Below are 14112 nucleotides of genomic sequence, written 5' to 3'. Positions count from 1 at the left end.
AGAGGATCCGAGCTCGGATCCACTGTTGTAGGCCTCGGATCCCAATGAACAGTGAAGGAAAAAATGAAGAAAAATGCGATCCGAGGGGTATTTTGATAGATCCGAGCTCGGATCTTGCCCTCGGATCCCCAATTTCGGCTCTGCAACTTGCTCTGCAACTTGTGCTCTATTCACACAAGCTTTTTGACCAATGTATCTGCAAGAAATCCGGCTGGAACTGAGCAAGCAAGTATAGAGAATTCAAAAAGCATCTTTTGGTGAGTCCAAGAAGCAATTACATCAACTTTAACAACTCACCATGAGCTTGAATTCCTCTATAAATAGCAGCCTTGGAGGAACATTTTCACAACTTTGGAAGGCTAGAGAAACTCACCAAAAATGTAGTCTTCACTAGTTTTTCTTAGTTCATTAGTATAGTATAAGTAGTGTAGTTTATCCATCTTGTGTTTGTAGCTAGATTTGGATGAAGATTGAGGAGCAAAGATGGAGAGGTTGATCTCATGTGACAAGGGTGATATCTCTTCTACTACTTTCTCTCTTGTATTAGATTTCATGTTTAGCTATAATACAAGTTTGGATTTGTATTTTTAACATGTTTAGTTAAAGTTTATGCCTAGAGTTATGGTTGAACTTACTATATCTTGTTTTTGATGTTTACTTGATTATTTGATGGTATTATTTTGAGCAAGTTATTTATCATTTTTGCTTTTCTAATCATGATTAACCGGCCATTAATTGTGATTATCTAAAGGTGTTAAGATTGCAATGAGAATTGGAATTTAACACTAGTTCAAGAAAGTGATAAACCTAGGGAGTACACTCACGAGAGTAGAGGTGCACCTTTGTGGCTTTAGTGACGTGTTCATGTAATTTCATAGAAGAAATGAACTTGTAGCTAATTTCATAACCACGAGAGTAGGTATGGTTTAGCTACAAGTATAGTTGACTCACTACGAGAGTAGGTTTCACATACATTAGGAAATTACGCCATAACTAGCCAAGATAATAGCATTCACTTAACCAGTAATCTCATTTGCAAGAGTAGTAAGAAATTCCATATCTCTAGGAGCTTTTTAGTGCTAATTTTGATTTCTATTATGTTTATGGTAGTCTAGATAATAAAGGAGTTCGAAAACACCGGTAATTGCAATCTTCTCTGTGGGATCGACCCTTAATATCCTATACTTGCTCACGATTCGTATACTTGCGATAAATCGCGTGTGGGGTATTTAGGAATCATAAATGTAAAACTTGATTGTGGATGAGTTAATTGATATATGTATACCCCGCTCACATCACGAACGGAATACCACAAAAATGTAGTTTCTTAGCTCTTTAGTTTAGATAGTGTAGGATAGTTTAGTTTTAGCTAATTCATCATTTCTTATGTATTAGATAGATAGAGATGCAATTGGAGGATGAAAAAGGTAAGGAGGGAACTCATGTTATAAGGGTTACTCTACCTTCCCAACTCTTTATCTTTTGAAATTGATTCTAAGTTTAGTTAATGTATAAGTTTGGATTTTATGTTTATTATGTTTTTTTAAAGTTATGCCTTGGGTTTTGGTTAAACTTTCTATGATTATATTGTGTTGATTTTTTGGCTATTTGATGCTATTTTTTTGAGCCAGTTATTTAGCACTTTTGCTCCTCTTATCATGATTAACTCGGTACTATTAATTGTGATTATCTAAAAGTGCTGTTTCTTCAATAAAAATTGGGATTTAACACTATTTTAAGAAATGCTGAACCTTGAGTCAAGTATGTTTCTTAAATAAAAGTGCTTGGTTTTAAAATAAGTTGTTTATTTAGTTATTTTTTAGTCAATAAGAAAGGCCAATGTGTGTTAAGCCTTTGAGTTTAATGGGCCAATTATTGAGTCAAGTTTGTTTGGATATTAGGGTCCGGTCCATAGGGTTTAATCTAGAAGTTAACTCTTTTAAATAATGTTGTATGGAACACGGTTATTCAATTGAGTGATTTTATGATATTGAGCATATGAGGTTTTCTACAAGCAAGTGGAGACTCTTGTCTTTCTAATCTTGATTCACTTTAAGCATGATCTTGAGTGAATTGACTCTCATATCAATTTGATATTCACCCAAATTGAGGTTAGCCTACCCAAATTCCATCTAAATTTCGTCCAAACCTATCTCTTTATGAACCTGTGGGATTGCGAATTTCTCTTATCCTTGGGGAATTCGTATAAGTTGGTATCAGAGTTTTGACTCAAGATGATAGGTTATATCCTTATTAATTTCTTGTTTTCCTTTTCTTCTACTACTAAACCCTAATCGTTTTAAAAAGAATTGTGAATTAGAGTTTATCTACTTTTAGGGTTTTAAATCTTCCATTCGTGTTTTTCTTGTGTGTTTCCTCATTGTTTCTTGTGTTCTTCATTGTTGTGATTGTGTTAATTTTATATCTACCTTCCCTCGTTGATTAAGATAAAAGTACTGTAGTGATTACTATTCTTGTATTACTGTTCATCGTACTGTTCATCCAGAGTTAATACTCATCTGAAAAAAAATGTTTGTTTGTTGCTTTATTTCTGTGAATCCTAATCCTAGTCAAATCTTGCAATTTTGTGACTGCTTTTTTTTTCTTTCCTAATCCTAATCATATAAATATTTCTCTTTTTAATTGTTTCCAAATCAAATTAGGAAACATAACCTTATTTTTCCAGCAATCTTTAGATGTCTAATTCCTAATCTAATTAGGAAATTGAAGTCTGAAATTTCAAGCTTTAAATCACCTCCTTTTTTAGAAAATTCCCATCATTAGTTCTTGAAATTTCCTTGTTGTATTGCTTTTCAAATTTTCAGCCTTATTCTTTGATTTTCTAGGCCATAAATGAGGTGTTTCTTGGTTGGTATATTCCTCAAATCCTTGGAGAACCAAATTTTAAGTGAATTCAATACACCAAGGCATTAAATGAGTGTGAGACCATAAAAGTGAGTGCAAACATGAGTGGCTGAGGGTATACACATGAGGTTGAGTGTGTGAAATATTATTTTTGACCTATCTTGCAGGAAATCATGTCTAGCAAGGAAGATTTAGATTCTCATCCTGTTGACTTAAAGTTCATCATGAAGGTTGTGAAAGGAGAGATGAGGTGATTGATGTGGACTGAAATGGAATCCATCCATGAATGCCTAGATCGGGTTGAGATTTCTCAGGAGCATCTATCCAAATGTGAGAGACACACTTCCAAGCATGAAAAAGCAAGACGTTGGAATTTAGAGGAGGAATACTCCACTACTGAAGAAGAAGATGAATCTGAAGTTGAGTTTAGGAGACTGCCTAGAAGGTACCATCGAGTTGATGATGCTACGTGATGGGAGTGAAGTCTAATATCCCTTCTTTACAAGGAAATCTGACCTCAAAACTTTACCTAGAATGGGAGTGTGGGATGGAGCTTGTTTTCAACTGTTATAACTACACTGAAGTGCAAAAAGCTAAGTTGGCCATGGTGGAGTTTTCAAACTATGCAATCACTTGGTGGGACCAACTATATCAGTAGAAGAAGGATGGCTAAGGGATTTGTTAGCACTTGGCAGAAGTTCAAAGCATTAATGAGAAAGTGATTCATCCCTATTTATTACCACAGAGGCCTCCATTAGAAGCTGCAAAATTTGGTGTAGGGTGATCTAACTGTCAAAGATTACCAAAAAGAGATGGAGAAGGCGATGATGAGGGCAAATGTGATAGAGGATTTGGAGGCTACAATGACTAGATTCTTGAAGGGGTTGAATCTAGACATTGCAGATGTAGTTGAATTGCAGTATTACATGGAGTTGGAGAAGATGGTGCAAAAAGCTATCAAAATTGAGAGACAGTGGAAGAGAAGGGATGGCTACAAGCCCAACTCATTTTTTGCACCTTTCACTGCAAAAGGTGTGCCAAGGGAAGATAGAGTATCTTCAAAATCTAAGGTGAAATTGCCTAAAGTCTCAAGCAACACTCCAGTTTCTATTATTCGAAACTAGGATATCCAATATTATAAGTACCAGGGACGTGGTCACAAAACTCTCCGGTGCCCAAACAAATGAGCTATGGCGATTAATGCAAATGGACAAATTGAGTTTGCAAATGAGAAGGAGATTGAAGAGAAACCTCCTTTGATTGAGAATCAGTCTGATGGGGAAGAACATACACCTGGAGTGCTTACCTTGGTGACTAATCGAGCTTTAAATGCGGAAGTCAAAGTGGAAGTGGACCAGAGACAACGCATCAATATCTTCTACACTAGGTGTTGTGTTAGGGATAAGGTGTGCAGTTTAATTGTTGATGGTGGGAGTTGTATGAACTTTGTCAGTACAATCTTGGTGGGTAAGCTTGCACTACCAACAATTGATCATTGGAGCCCATACACCATACATTGGTTTACCACCTATGTAGGCAGAAAAATTACAAAACAAGTTCCAGTGGCTTTCTGCATTAGGAAGTATGAGAATGAGTTATTGTATGATGTAGTTTCTATGCACGCAAGCCATATTCTACTTGGAAGACCTTGGCAGTTTGATAAGAGAGTTTATTATAGCAGACTTTCGAATAGCTATTCTTCCAAACATAAGGGTAGGAAGATTGCACTTACCCCACTTACTCCGCAATAAGTGCATGACGACCAGTTGTATTTGAAGTGGCAATATGAAGAGAAGTTGTTAAGGATAAAATAGGAGAGTGAAGCCAAGCTAAAGGAGAAAGAAATGAGTGGGCAAAAAAAATTTAATCGTTTGTTGATTGGGCTGCCATTGGAGGGTTCAATATGTCTTACTAACCTATTAACTTATCCTTTGTTTCATTTTTTATGGGTACTTTATAGGGATTTTGAGCAAGGTGGTCACAACTATTTTGAGCGAGTAAAGGTCAAAGATTTGAGGAAAAATCTTCTTGAAGAGATGGGGAATGATATGGATGCGAAGTGAGTAAAATTAGTTGCAAAGTTTGTCCAAGGAGGGGGGCAGAAGACTTTGCACTATAAGCCACAGGCGTGTCCCGTGCCTGAACACAAAGAAATTGTGTCAAGAAGACTTGTGTGTAAGATAAGACGTGGGGCACACCAGAGTAGCCATTTGCTAGTCCGCCGATTCCGTGGATTTGTTTGTGATTTTTAGGGCTTTTCCTATTTTATCCGTTTTAGTAATTATTCTTTGATTTTAAAATACATTGTTTATTTAGTTTTTTTTAGTCAATAAGAAAGGCCAATGTGTGTTAAATCTTTGAGATTAATGGGCTAATTATTGAGTCAAATTTGTTTAGTTATGAGGGTCCGGTCCATAAGGTTTAGTCTAGATTTTCTTTTAAATAACATTGTATGGAACATAGTTATTTAGTTGAATGATTTTATGGCATTGAACCTTTGAGGTTTTCTACAAGTTAGAGTGGATACTCTTGTCTTTCACTTTGAGTGTGTTCTTGAGTGTGTTCTTGAGTGAATTGAGTGCTATATCAATTTGGTATTCACACAACTTGTGGCCGACCTACCCAAATTCCATCCAAATTTTGTCCAAACATGTCTTCTTATGAACTGGAGTTTTCGTATGGGATTGCGGATTTCTCTCATCCTAGGAAAATTCGTATCACTAATGGACTCCCAATCTATCCAAATACAGATAGGGCACTAACAAATTTTAAAGAGGTTTGGTTTATTTTTATCAATCGTTTATTAGTTATAGTAGATTACTGATTTAGTGGGTGTCTAATTTCTAGCAGGTGATTTATGAATAACTAATCAAATGTCTATTAGGGAAAACATTAGTTCTTTGGCATTTTATGCTGTGTAGATGTTAGTTTGACACAGTTGTTAGAACTCAACCATTTTACTTTGGAAGGAAATCAATGAGTTGAAGATTTTGAAATATGGGCAAAGAAAAGGATAGAAAAGAAAAAGGGAATTTTGTATTGTAGACATGACTTAACTTTTGGCATTCTGACAGTCATCATTCAATCAAAAAATGAAGCTAAAATAGATAACCGATCACATAACATGCAATTTAGACATCATATTTGATTGATAGGTTCCCTGCAAATAGCGCTAATTCAAATATTCATACTCAAAAAATAATTGGATCCCTAAGCAAATCTATAATATGAGGCTCCACAACATTGTGTGGATTAGTGAAACCATCCACTCCCTGCTTGTAGAAAACATTCACAATTCTTGCTAGGTTAAGAAATCGCTCGAGAATTTCCGTTGGAATAGTTGTACTGAGCTTAAGAAATTCCTCATTGATGTCTTTCCAAGCGTCCTCTGCAATATCCGCAAACTTCTTCTTTGCTTCTAGCTCAGACACATTGTAATGCTTCATATAGCACTCGATTCCAGTGCCTCTGTATTGTTTCTCACGCTTGAAATGCAAAAAGAGCAGTTTTGAGAAGTTAATCTACAGTACTATATACATAACCAAATTGGGGGGAATTTTTTTTTCTTTTATACATACGTGAGAGTGCTCAAATTTCAAATTTCTCACTTACACTCTCTCCTTCTGAACCATCCAACTCATCCCTCCTCCAAATTAGGGGAAGTTGGTATTCTCCAGTTCAACATTTTTTTAAGGGTAAATTACTTATTACCTCCCGTGTTACACAATGCCAGATGACCTCTCTAAGGTTTTAAAATAATGACATAACCCCTTATAGTTTTATGTAAATTGGAAAGTAGATGGAATGCACCATTGATTAAGACGTTTATACCAAATGAGCTTTAAAAGCACATATAATAAAATCTTAATATCCATATAACCTTCTTATGGTTTGTATAAATATCTACTTTACTCTGTGATTTTTGTATTTATCTATGTAATCTCTCTATACTTTTATACAAGGTGGTTAAACTATTGATTGATTTAGTATTTAAATAAGGGCACCATTAGTGTTTTAACTAACGACATTCTATAAGTTATTTTCCATCAAATTTCTACTTTACATAAAATCATGAGGGTGAAGTGGATATTTTGAAATGTTAGAGGAGTCATTCGCAATAGATGAAACCACAGGGGGTTATATGTAATTTATCCTTTTTTAACCATCTTTTTTATTCTTATAATGACGGGTAACATAGTTCTCACCTTATTCACAAAAAAAAAAAAAGAAAAAAAATCATGCCACGTCAAGGAAGAGTTCTTTCAAAGATGTAAGAAGTGAGAAAGTGAGGTTCTATGTGATTATTGTATTGTTTACATGTTCGGCGTGTATTTATATTACCTTTTTACTCATGGTTGAATTCAATTTATATACACTGAATTTTGTAAGAAGTATAATAGCACACATAAAGTAAATCAACCAGGCACAACTATACCAAATCACAACTGCGCTTTTCCTCCAGAAGATTTTGTAATTTAATTTAACATTAATTGACTAACAACTTCAGAGGCAGAGCATAGTCATACCTCATAAGACCCGATGTCATTGGTCAATCGGCATATTTTTGCTAAAGAAACAAGAATTTTAGGATAGTTTGATAGCCAATCATACACCTCCTCGGTAGCACATTCCATTGCAAGTAATGCTGTTGGTATTAGTAGATAGCATAAGCTCGTGACCAATCCATTGCTCAAGTAATCAGGAAATGCTGGCAATTCTCTTGGGATAAACCACAGTGCCTCAATGTAGCTACTCCTTGCATATTGTTTCCACTAGTTGAAACCAATGTTCCAAGAATGTATTAGGTTTATATAATCAACTTGCAGCACGATTTAGCTAAATTATTATACAGGCGAAACTTATTAAAGGATGCATGATATGTGACAAAAGTTACTTTTCAATAATATATATACGCACACATATATAGGATAAATTTTTATGCACTATCACTGTATGCATGGGTGGGTATAAATGCATGCTGTGTAATCTAATTTTAATTCTGAAATTCACTCTTTGTATGGATTGCATGCATCCATACCTATTAGTTAGTGTAAAGAATCTCTACATTAACAGTGCGTAAAACTTAATTCATATAAAATCTCTGGCATTCTTGAGACAACTGATACTGAAGTGCTATTTTGTTTATAGAAGTTAAGCACTTGAACGGCGCCCTATATACCGATTGAAGATAATCGCACGTTTATATAGTAGTTCGATTAATGGCCAAGATTTGATGAGGTATAAAATTATCATGACTTTCGAACACAGCAGAGCTCAAAGGAAAAACTAAGTCAAAACAGAAACATATAAATGTATGCCGAACAAATGTGGTACCGTACTTCATCTTTATACTTGTCGGATGCATAAGACCTTTGTTGTGCAGTTAACTCATTATCAACACCATCACTGACATTTAAAAGGGCCAAGTAAGATGTTCTCATGCAGATTGATAATCGATCAATTTCTTTAGCATCCCACCTGAAACCAGAAGAAAATTAATTTCTGCAAAACTTATGCCGCATGTGTTCAAGTTTGGCAGAGGATTCAAAGTTCATGGCTTAGTTTAATCAATAGGCATACCTTTCAATTGCATCAGTGAAGGTTATTAGCTCATCGAGAGTGCCATAGGAATCATACGTGTCATCGATCGCTGTAAGCAGGGCAGTAGTCTTTGCTGAGATGATTCGGCCGAGAGAATGTTGAGGCTCAAAAAACATTCCTAAACCGTAAAAGTAGCTTTCAACAAGTCGTGCTCTTGAATAAGGAAGTTTTGATACAATTTCTGACTCATTTCCCCACCTGTCACGTGAATCAAGAATGCATATATAAAAATACCTTACTAAATGTTCATGAATCTCCATGTTCCCTCTAAAAAAGAATATGGTGATGCAATTATTTTCTTTTTCGGACTACTGTTGAAAAAAAATTATTTTGCAATAGGCGATCAATACGTCTGTATTATAATGACATATAAGTCTGTCATGTTTTGTCTTAGTTATTAGGTGTAGCATGAAAGGTATGATTGGGTGCTAGGCAATTTCTTAACAGATCATGCACATGTGCCCAAGTTGGGCTGCACATTTCAAGTTTCACAAAAACAATGAAAAAAAAAGATTTCTCAAGATTTGAGTATGACATGTCGGCAATGATGGAGCCAAGAGGGGGCTGAGGGGGGCCATGGTTTTGAAATTTTTAATTCATAGTATGTAAATATATGTATAAGACAAAGTTGGCCCCTCCTAATTTTTTACAATTTTAGTTTATATTATGAGAGTTTATATATATATATATATGTGTGTGTGTGTGTGTGTATGAATTAGCCACCTTTGATATAATTTTTTCTTCAAAAAAGTTATTTATTTTTTATTGTGCTAATTATTTAACATTCAAAAAATTAAATATATAATTTCATAAGCCATAGTAAATTGACCCAATTTGATATATTATAATAAAAGACTCAATTCATAATTATGAATGGGCTAAAATAAAAATAATTACTTTATTAGTCCATATACAAATATACAACTTAGCCTAATTGATAAAAAAAATTAAAATTAGTGATCTATCCTCTTGTTGACCCATATACAAATATACAAATAATTACTTGAAGGCTTGGTGAAGACAAGAAATTGAGTGATCTATCATGTTGTTGATAGATTGATTATATTTGTTTTCACTCTTCATGTATCAACTACAATTATAGAACAGACATTTTCAATTATAAATATAATCAAAACAAAACTGCAAAACAAGATAAAACATAATTTCTTGAATGATTGTCTAACAATATACATAAAAAAGGGAAGTTGTTCAAAAATTTAGTACTGATTCAATTATAGATGAATTTAGTTATATGAAATAATGAAAAGCTCAATTTACTTTTAAGAAAAGAGGTTGAAATTTCAAGGTGTGCGAACATAACTTTTATCTTTTTTTTTAATTGAAAATAGTTATATTTATATTGCATAGTTATATTTTTGTTTTTGCACAAGTGACGTATTGGATCATCTTCTCATAATGTACAATTTGGATAGTTTGTAATGTTATAAGATATTTAATCAAAGGTTATTTCTTGTTCTAATTTTTGTTATGACTATGCTGCATATTTATGAAATAGACATACCTTTATAATTAAATTTAATATTTGATATTTTAAGATGTCATATATTTAAATCGATGAAAATTATTTTGAATATAATATATTAAGATAATTTTGTTCAAAAAAATTTTGGCCCCCCTCCCAAAGAAAAAATCCTGGCTTCGTTCTATAGTCTATAGAATGGACATTTTCAATTATGAAGATAATCAAAACAAAACTCCAAAACAAGATAAAAGATAATTTCTTGAATGATTGTCTAACAATGTACATAAAAAAAGGAAGTTGTTCGAAAATTTACCATTGATTCAATTATAGATGAATTTAGTTCTATGAAAGAACGTAAAGCTCAATTTACGTTTAATAAAAGAGGATGAAATTTCAAGACATGTTAACATAATTTTTATCTCTTTTTAATTGAAAATAGTTATATTTATATTGCATAGTTATATTTTTGTTTTTGCTCAAGCGACATATTGGAGCATCTTCTCATAATGTGCAACTTAGGTGATTTGTGATGTTATAAGATATTTAATCAAAGGTTATTTCTTGTCTTAATTTTAGTTATGACTATGCTACATATTTATGAAATAGACATATCTTTATAATTAAAGTTAATATTTGATATTTTAAGATGCCATATATTTAAATAGATGAAAATTATTTTGAACATAACATATTTAAATAATTTTGTTCGAAAAAATTTTGGCCCCCCCCCCAAAGAAAAAATCCTGGCTCCGTCACTGATGTCGGTGTAAGTTCATTTGGATCATAAATTGTGGCATTTGCCAAGAAACTAGATCTTGAACAAATGCAATGCTTGATGTGAGAACATAACAAGGATTCTCTGATGGGATTGAAAGATGAGCCAAATAATTTGATATTCGAACCTAGGTGTGGTTTGATAAGTGCTTGATTGAGCTTGGTTCTCTAATTAATTAATTCAAAATTTGAACATATTTTGTGTTTAATAAACTCTCAAACTTGATTCAAGTTTGGCTCGATTAGTATAAAATTAGATTATACAAGTAAAAAATTCAAACTACTCGAGGTCAATTGTAGATCGATTCAATGAGAACTCACTTGAGTTTAGCTCAATAGATAAACAAGCAAAACATGGACAAAATTTCCAGTCCGTTCAAATAATTAAAAAAATTTATATATTAGGGCTTTTGATTTGATTAGACTTGTCTACATCCCTATATCTCTCATCCATACTGCAATTAGCATAAATACATATTTGCATCCTTGAGTTATGCAACTAATTAAGAAAGCACTTTTGTTGGTCTAGTTGTCAGGAGAGGCTTTTAGAGTTCTCCTTATTGTAGATTCAAGGATCGAATTCTGAGATTGACAATTGGGTGTGAAAGGGTTAAAAAAAAGTACTTTGACTGGAAAAACTAATTAAGAAACTCTCTGTTCGTGCTCTAGCCTCAAGTCCTAGAGAAAAGTACATACCTTATGATCTCTGAAAGTTCTTGTTTGTACAACATTTGTAACAAGTTATAGTCCAATTTGGCGAACTTGAGAAGTAATTGATTCCTACATTCATCTTCCTCATAGACAGAGATATAATGGCGAGCCTCTATTCTTGGGATGCACTTGTGGAGCGCCTGCTTAAGGGTATAGTTGACTTGTTTTGCAAGGCTATGACTTGTATATGAGGCCACATGTTTTAGATTAGCTTCTGCAAAAGCAAGAGCTTCTTCTAAAATGATATCTTTATGTGTCCTCACTTGAGCAGCTTCATACAGGCTCAACAAACCTTTCATGTCAGTACTTAGTGATTCCTTGAATTTCCCATCAGTTTCCACAAATTGGTAAAAAATACCTACTCACAAATTATATGGTAAGAATCAAATTTCAAAAAGCTTAAAAAATTAAAGTTAACTTGTCATGCATTAAAAAAAAAAAAAAAAGGAACTTACTCTCAGAAATATTAAAACCATGTTGTCTGAACAGTCGAAAATGAAGTGCAACAGAGAGTAAATCATCTGGATACTCTTTAGTATTGGCATATACTTTGAATGTCTTCTCTACTAGGTTTGCAATCTCTGCTCCATAATGGTATGAGATACCAAGTCGTTGTACGATGTCTATCAAACTCAATTTCTCTGTTATTGTGTTTTCTGTTGCCAATAGCATGTTCCTTACTTCTTCCTTTAACATTTTAATTTCTTTGGCATACATATCATATACCTGATAACATCATGGACGTCCACCATCAAGAACTTAAAACCCAAAAACAGGAAAAAAAATTTTAAAAGTATCAACACAATATGGAAAAACCTGCGTACTTTGCATGTGGATTGGGACCGTTACGCCAATTCAACTCTTCACCACCCCCCCCCCCCCCCTCCCAACCGCCAACAAAAAAAAACAAAAGAGCTTCTGATTCAAATTAACTTAAAAGAGAGAATTTAAGAAAGGAAACTAACCTGTTGATCCTGAGAGAAGAAATCAAAATGATCACTCCAAATGTCGTCTGGGAAATCTGGTAAGGGGCGAAGAATTTCACTCTGGTTTTGTAAGGGAACAGCAGCTTCGGTGGGGACCATTGTGTTTGGTTAACCAGTGGAAGACTCAACACAAAATCTAAATGTGGTTTAGGAGCTAATCAAATCCAAGGCGAGTATTTATAGAGCAAAACAAGGCACATGCTTTGACTGGCATACCAATTGGGATTTTGAAGGCATTGAAGAAAGCAGCTAGATCATTGACTAAAAGACGGTGGGAGTTGTGAAGAAGAAGTCGGCCAGATTGTCGCAATATCTGATCTTATCTTATCTTATCTACCAACTAGATAAGAGAACAACTCAAGATCTCCGTTGATGTCAAGTGTATTGAAGTTCAAAGGGCTAATAGTTCCTCACTATTTAGGGGCTAATTGGTAAAAATAGTTGAATTATTTTCATTTGATTTTTTTGTTTGGTTTTTAATTGGTGAGAAAGGTCAATTGAATCCTTTTATGAAAAATAGCTTTTTAAATAGTTACTAACTATTTAGGGTTATTTTTGTCCATTTAAATTATTCCTTTTATATTTCATTGGTCAAATGTAAATAGTTGTAAACTATTTGGGTGTCCTTTTATCTATGTTTTCAGAACCGGACCGGATAGCGACTCGGCCAAGGTCAGGGGTCAGGGGTCAATGGGTTCGACCGGGAGTCAATAGGGGTCGAACCGGATGACGTCATAAATAAAAATTATTTAAAAATTAAAATATTATATTTATAATATCTAATAATATATTGATATTAATAAAGGTATATTCATATATATTTGATGTTTCAAATATATTTAACAAGAAAATATAAAGAAATTAGAACAATTAAGTAGCAATTTATATTATTTAATAAATATTAACAAGTTTAGAATTAAAATTATGAGTTTAATTGAAAAATAACATCAAATTTTAGGACAATATTTATAAAGTATCAAATATTTGAGGTATATCGATAAGTTTTAACAATTTAGGGGGTCAAAACATAATATTATAAAGTTTGAATTTTTTAAAAAAAAATTACTGTTGAACCGGAAAAACCGGTTTTTTTCCGGTCAACCCCGGTCAAACCCGGTTTTTGACCGGCTTTGACCGGGTTTTAAATTTCCGGTTTTTTAATAAGACTCGGACCGGCTACCTGGCCGGTTCCCGGTTCGACCGGCCGGTCCGGTCCGAGTTTCAAAACAGAGCCTTTTATCACATGGGGTCCTAATTAAATATTCCAAATGTAAAAGCCGTTAGAACTGATGTGCCAGCCAAAGTCTTCCAAAGAAAGATTACTTCTCCACGTCTTTGTTCCCTGCATTATAGAGCTATGATGAAGCACGTCACTTCAGTCTTTTCTTGTTCCAAACTGTGGGCCATTTTTGTTGACAGGGTGTCAAACCTGTGCAATAATAAATATCCGTTTAAATAAAATATAATTTCTGTAGATAGTGATAAGCAGGGTCGAATCCACAGGGACTGGGGATAATTTATTTCTTTTAGAGTCCGAAGTATGGGGGGTTTTTGAAAATGAGAGTAACTAAATTACTTGGAATAAATTAAAATAAAATAAAATAAAATAACTACAACTCAAATAACTAATTATCACAATAAAAATAATAATAGACGAACTCTAGCCAAGAGACAACTTCGGAGATGGTTCAC

General features: G+C 33.7%; 1 protein-coding gene across 1 annotated transcript; it reads right to left on the bottom strand.

Moving 5' to 3' along the window:
* Positions 1-6032: 6032 nt before the first annotated feature.
* Positions 6033-12622, bottom strand: LOC113763349 (viridiflorene synthase-like). The gene is made up of 7 exons (XM_027307119.1): positions 12400-12622; positions 11890-12160; positions 11420-11792; positions 8446-8664; positions 8205-8343; positions 7392-7637; positions 6033-6350 (listed from the first exon to the last, which is right to left on the bottom strand). Exons 1-7 carry the CDS (start codon positions 12517-12519, stop codon positions 6057-6059), a joined length of 1662 nt encoding a protein of 553 aa, XP_027162920.1. The 5' UTR covers positions 12520-12622; the 3' UTR covers positions 6033-6056.
* Between the last annotated feature and the right edge of the window lie 1490 nt (positions 12623-14112).

This window comes from Coffea eugenioides, chromosome 2 (assembly GCF_003713205.1).
Source record: "Coffea eugenioides isolate CCC68of chromosome 2, Ceug_1.0, whole genome shotgun sequence".
Taxonomy (NCBI): Eukaryota; Viridiplantae; Streptophyta; class Magnoliopsida; order Gentianales; family Rubiaceae; genus Coffea; species Coffea eugenioides.
This window is presented reverse-complemented; position numbering and strand designations above follow the sequence as displayed.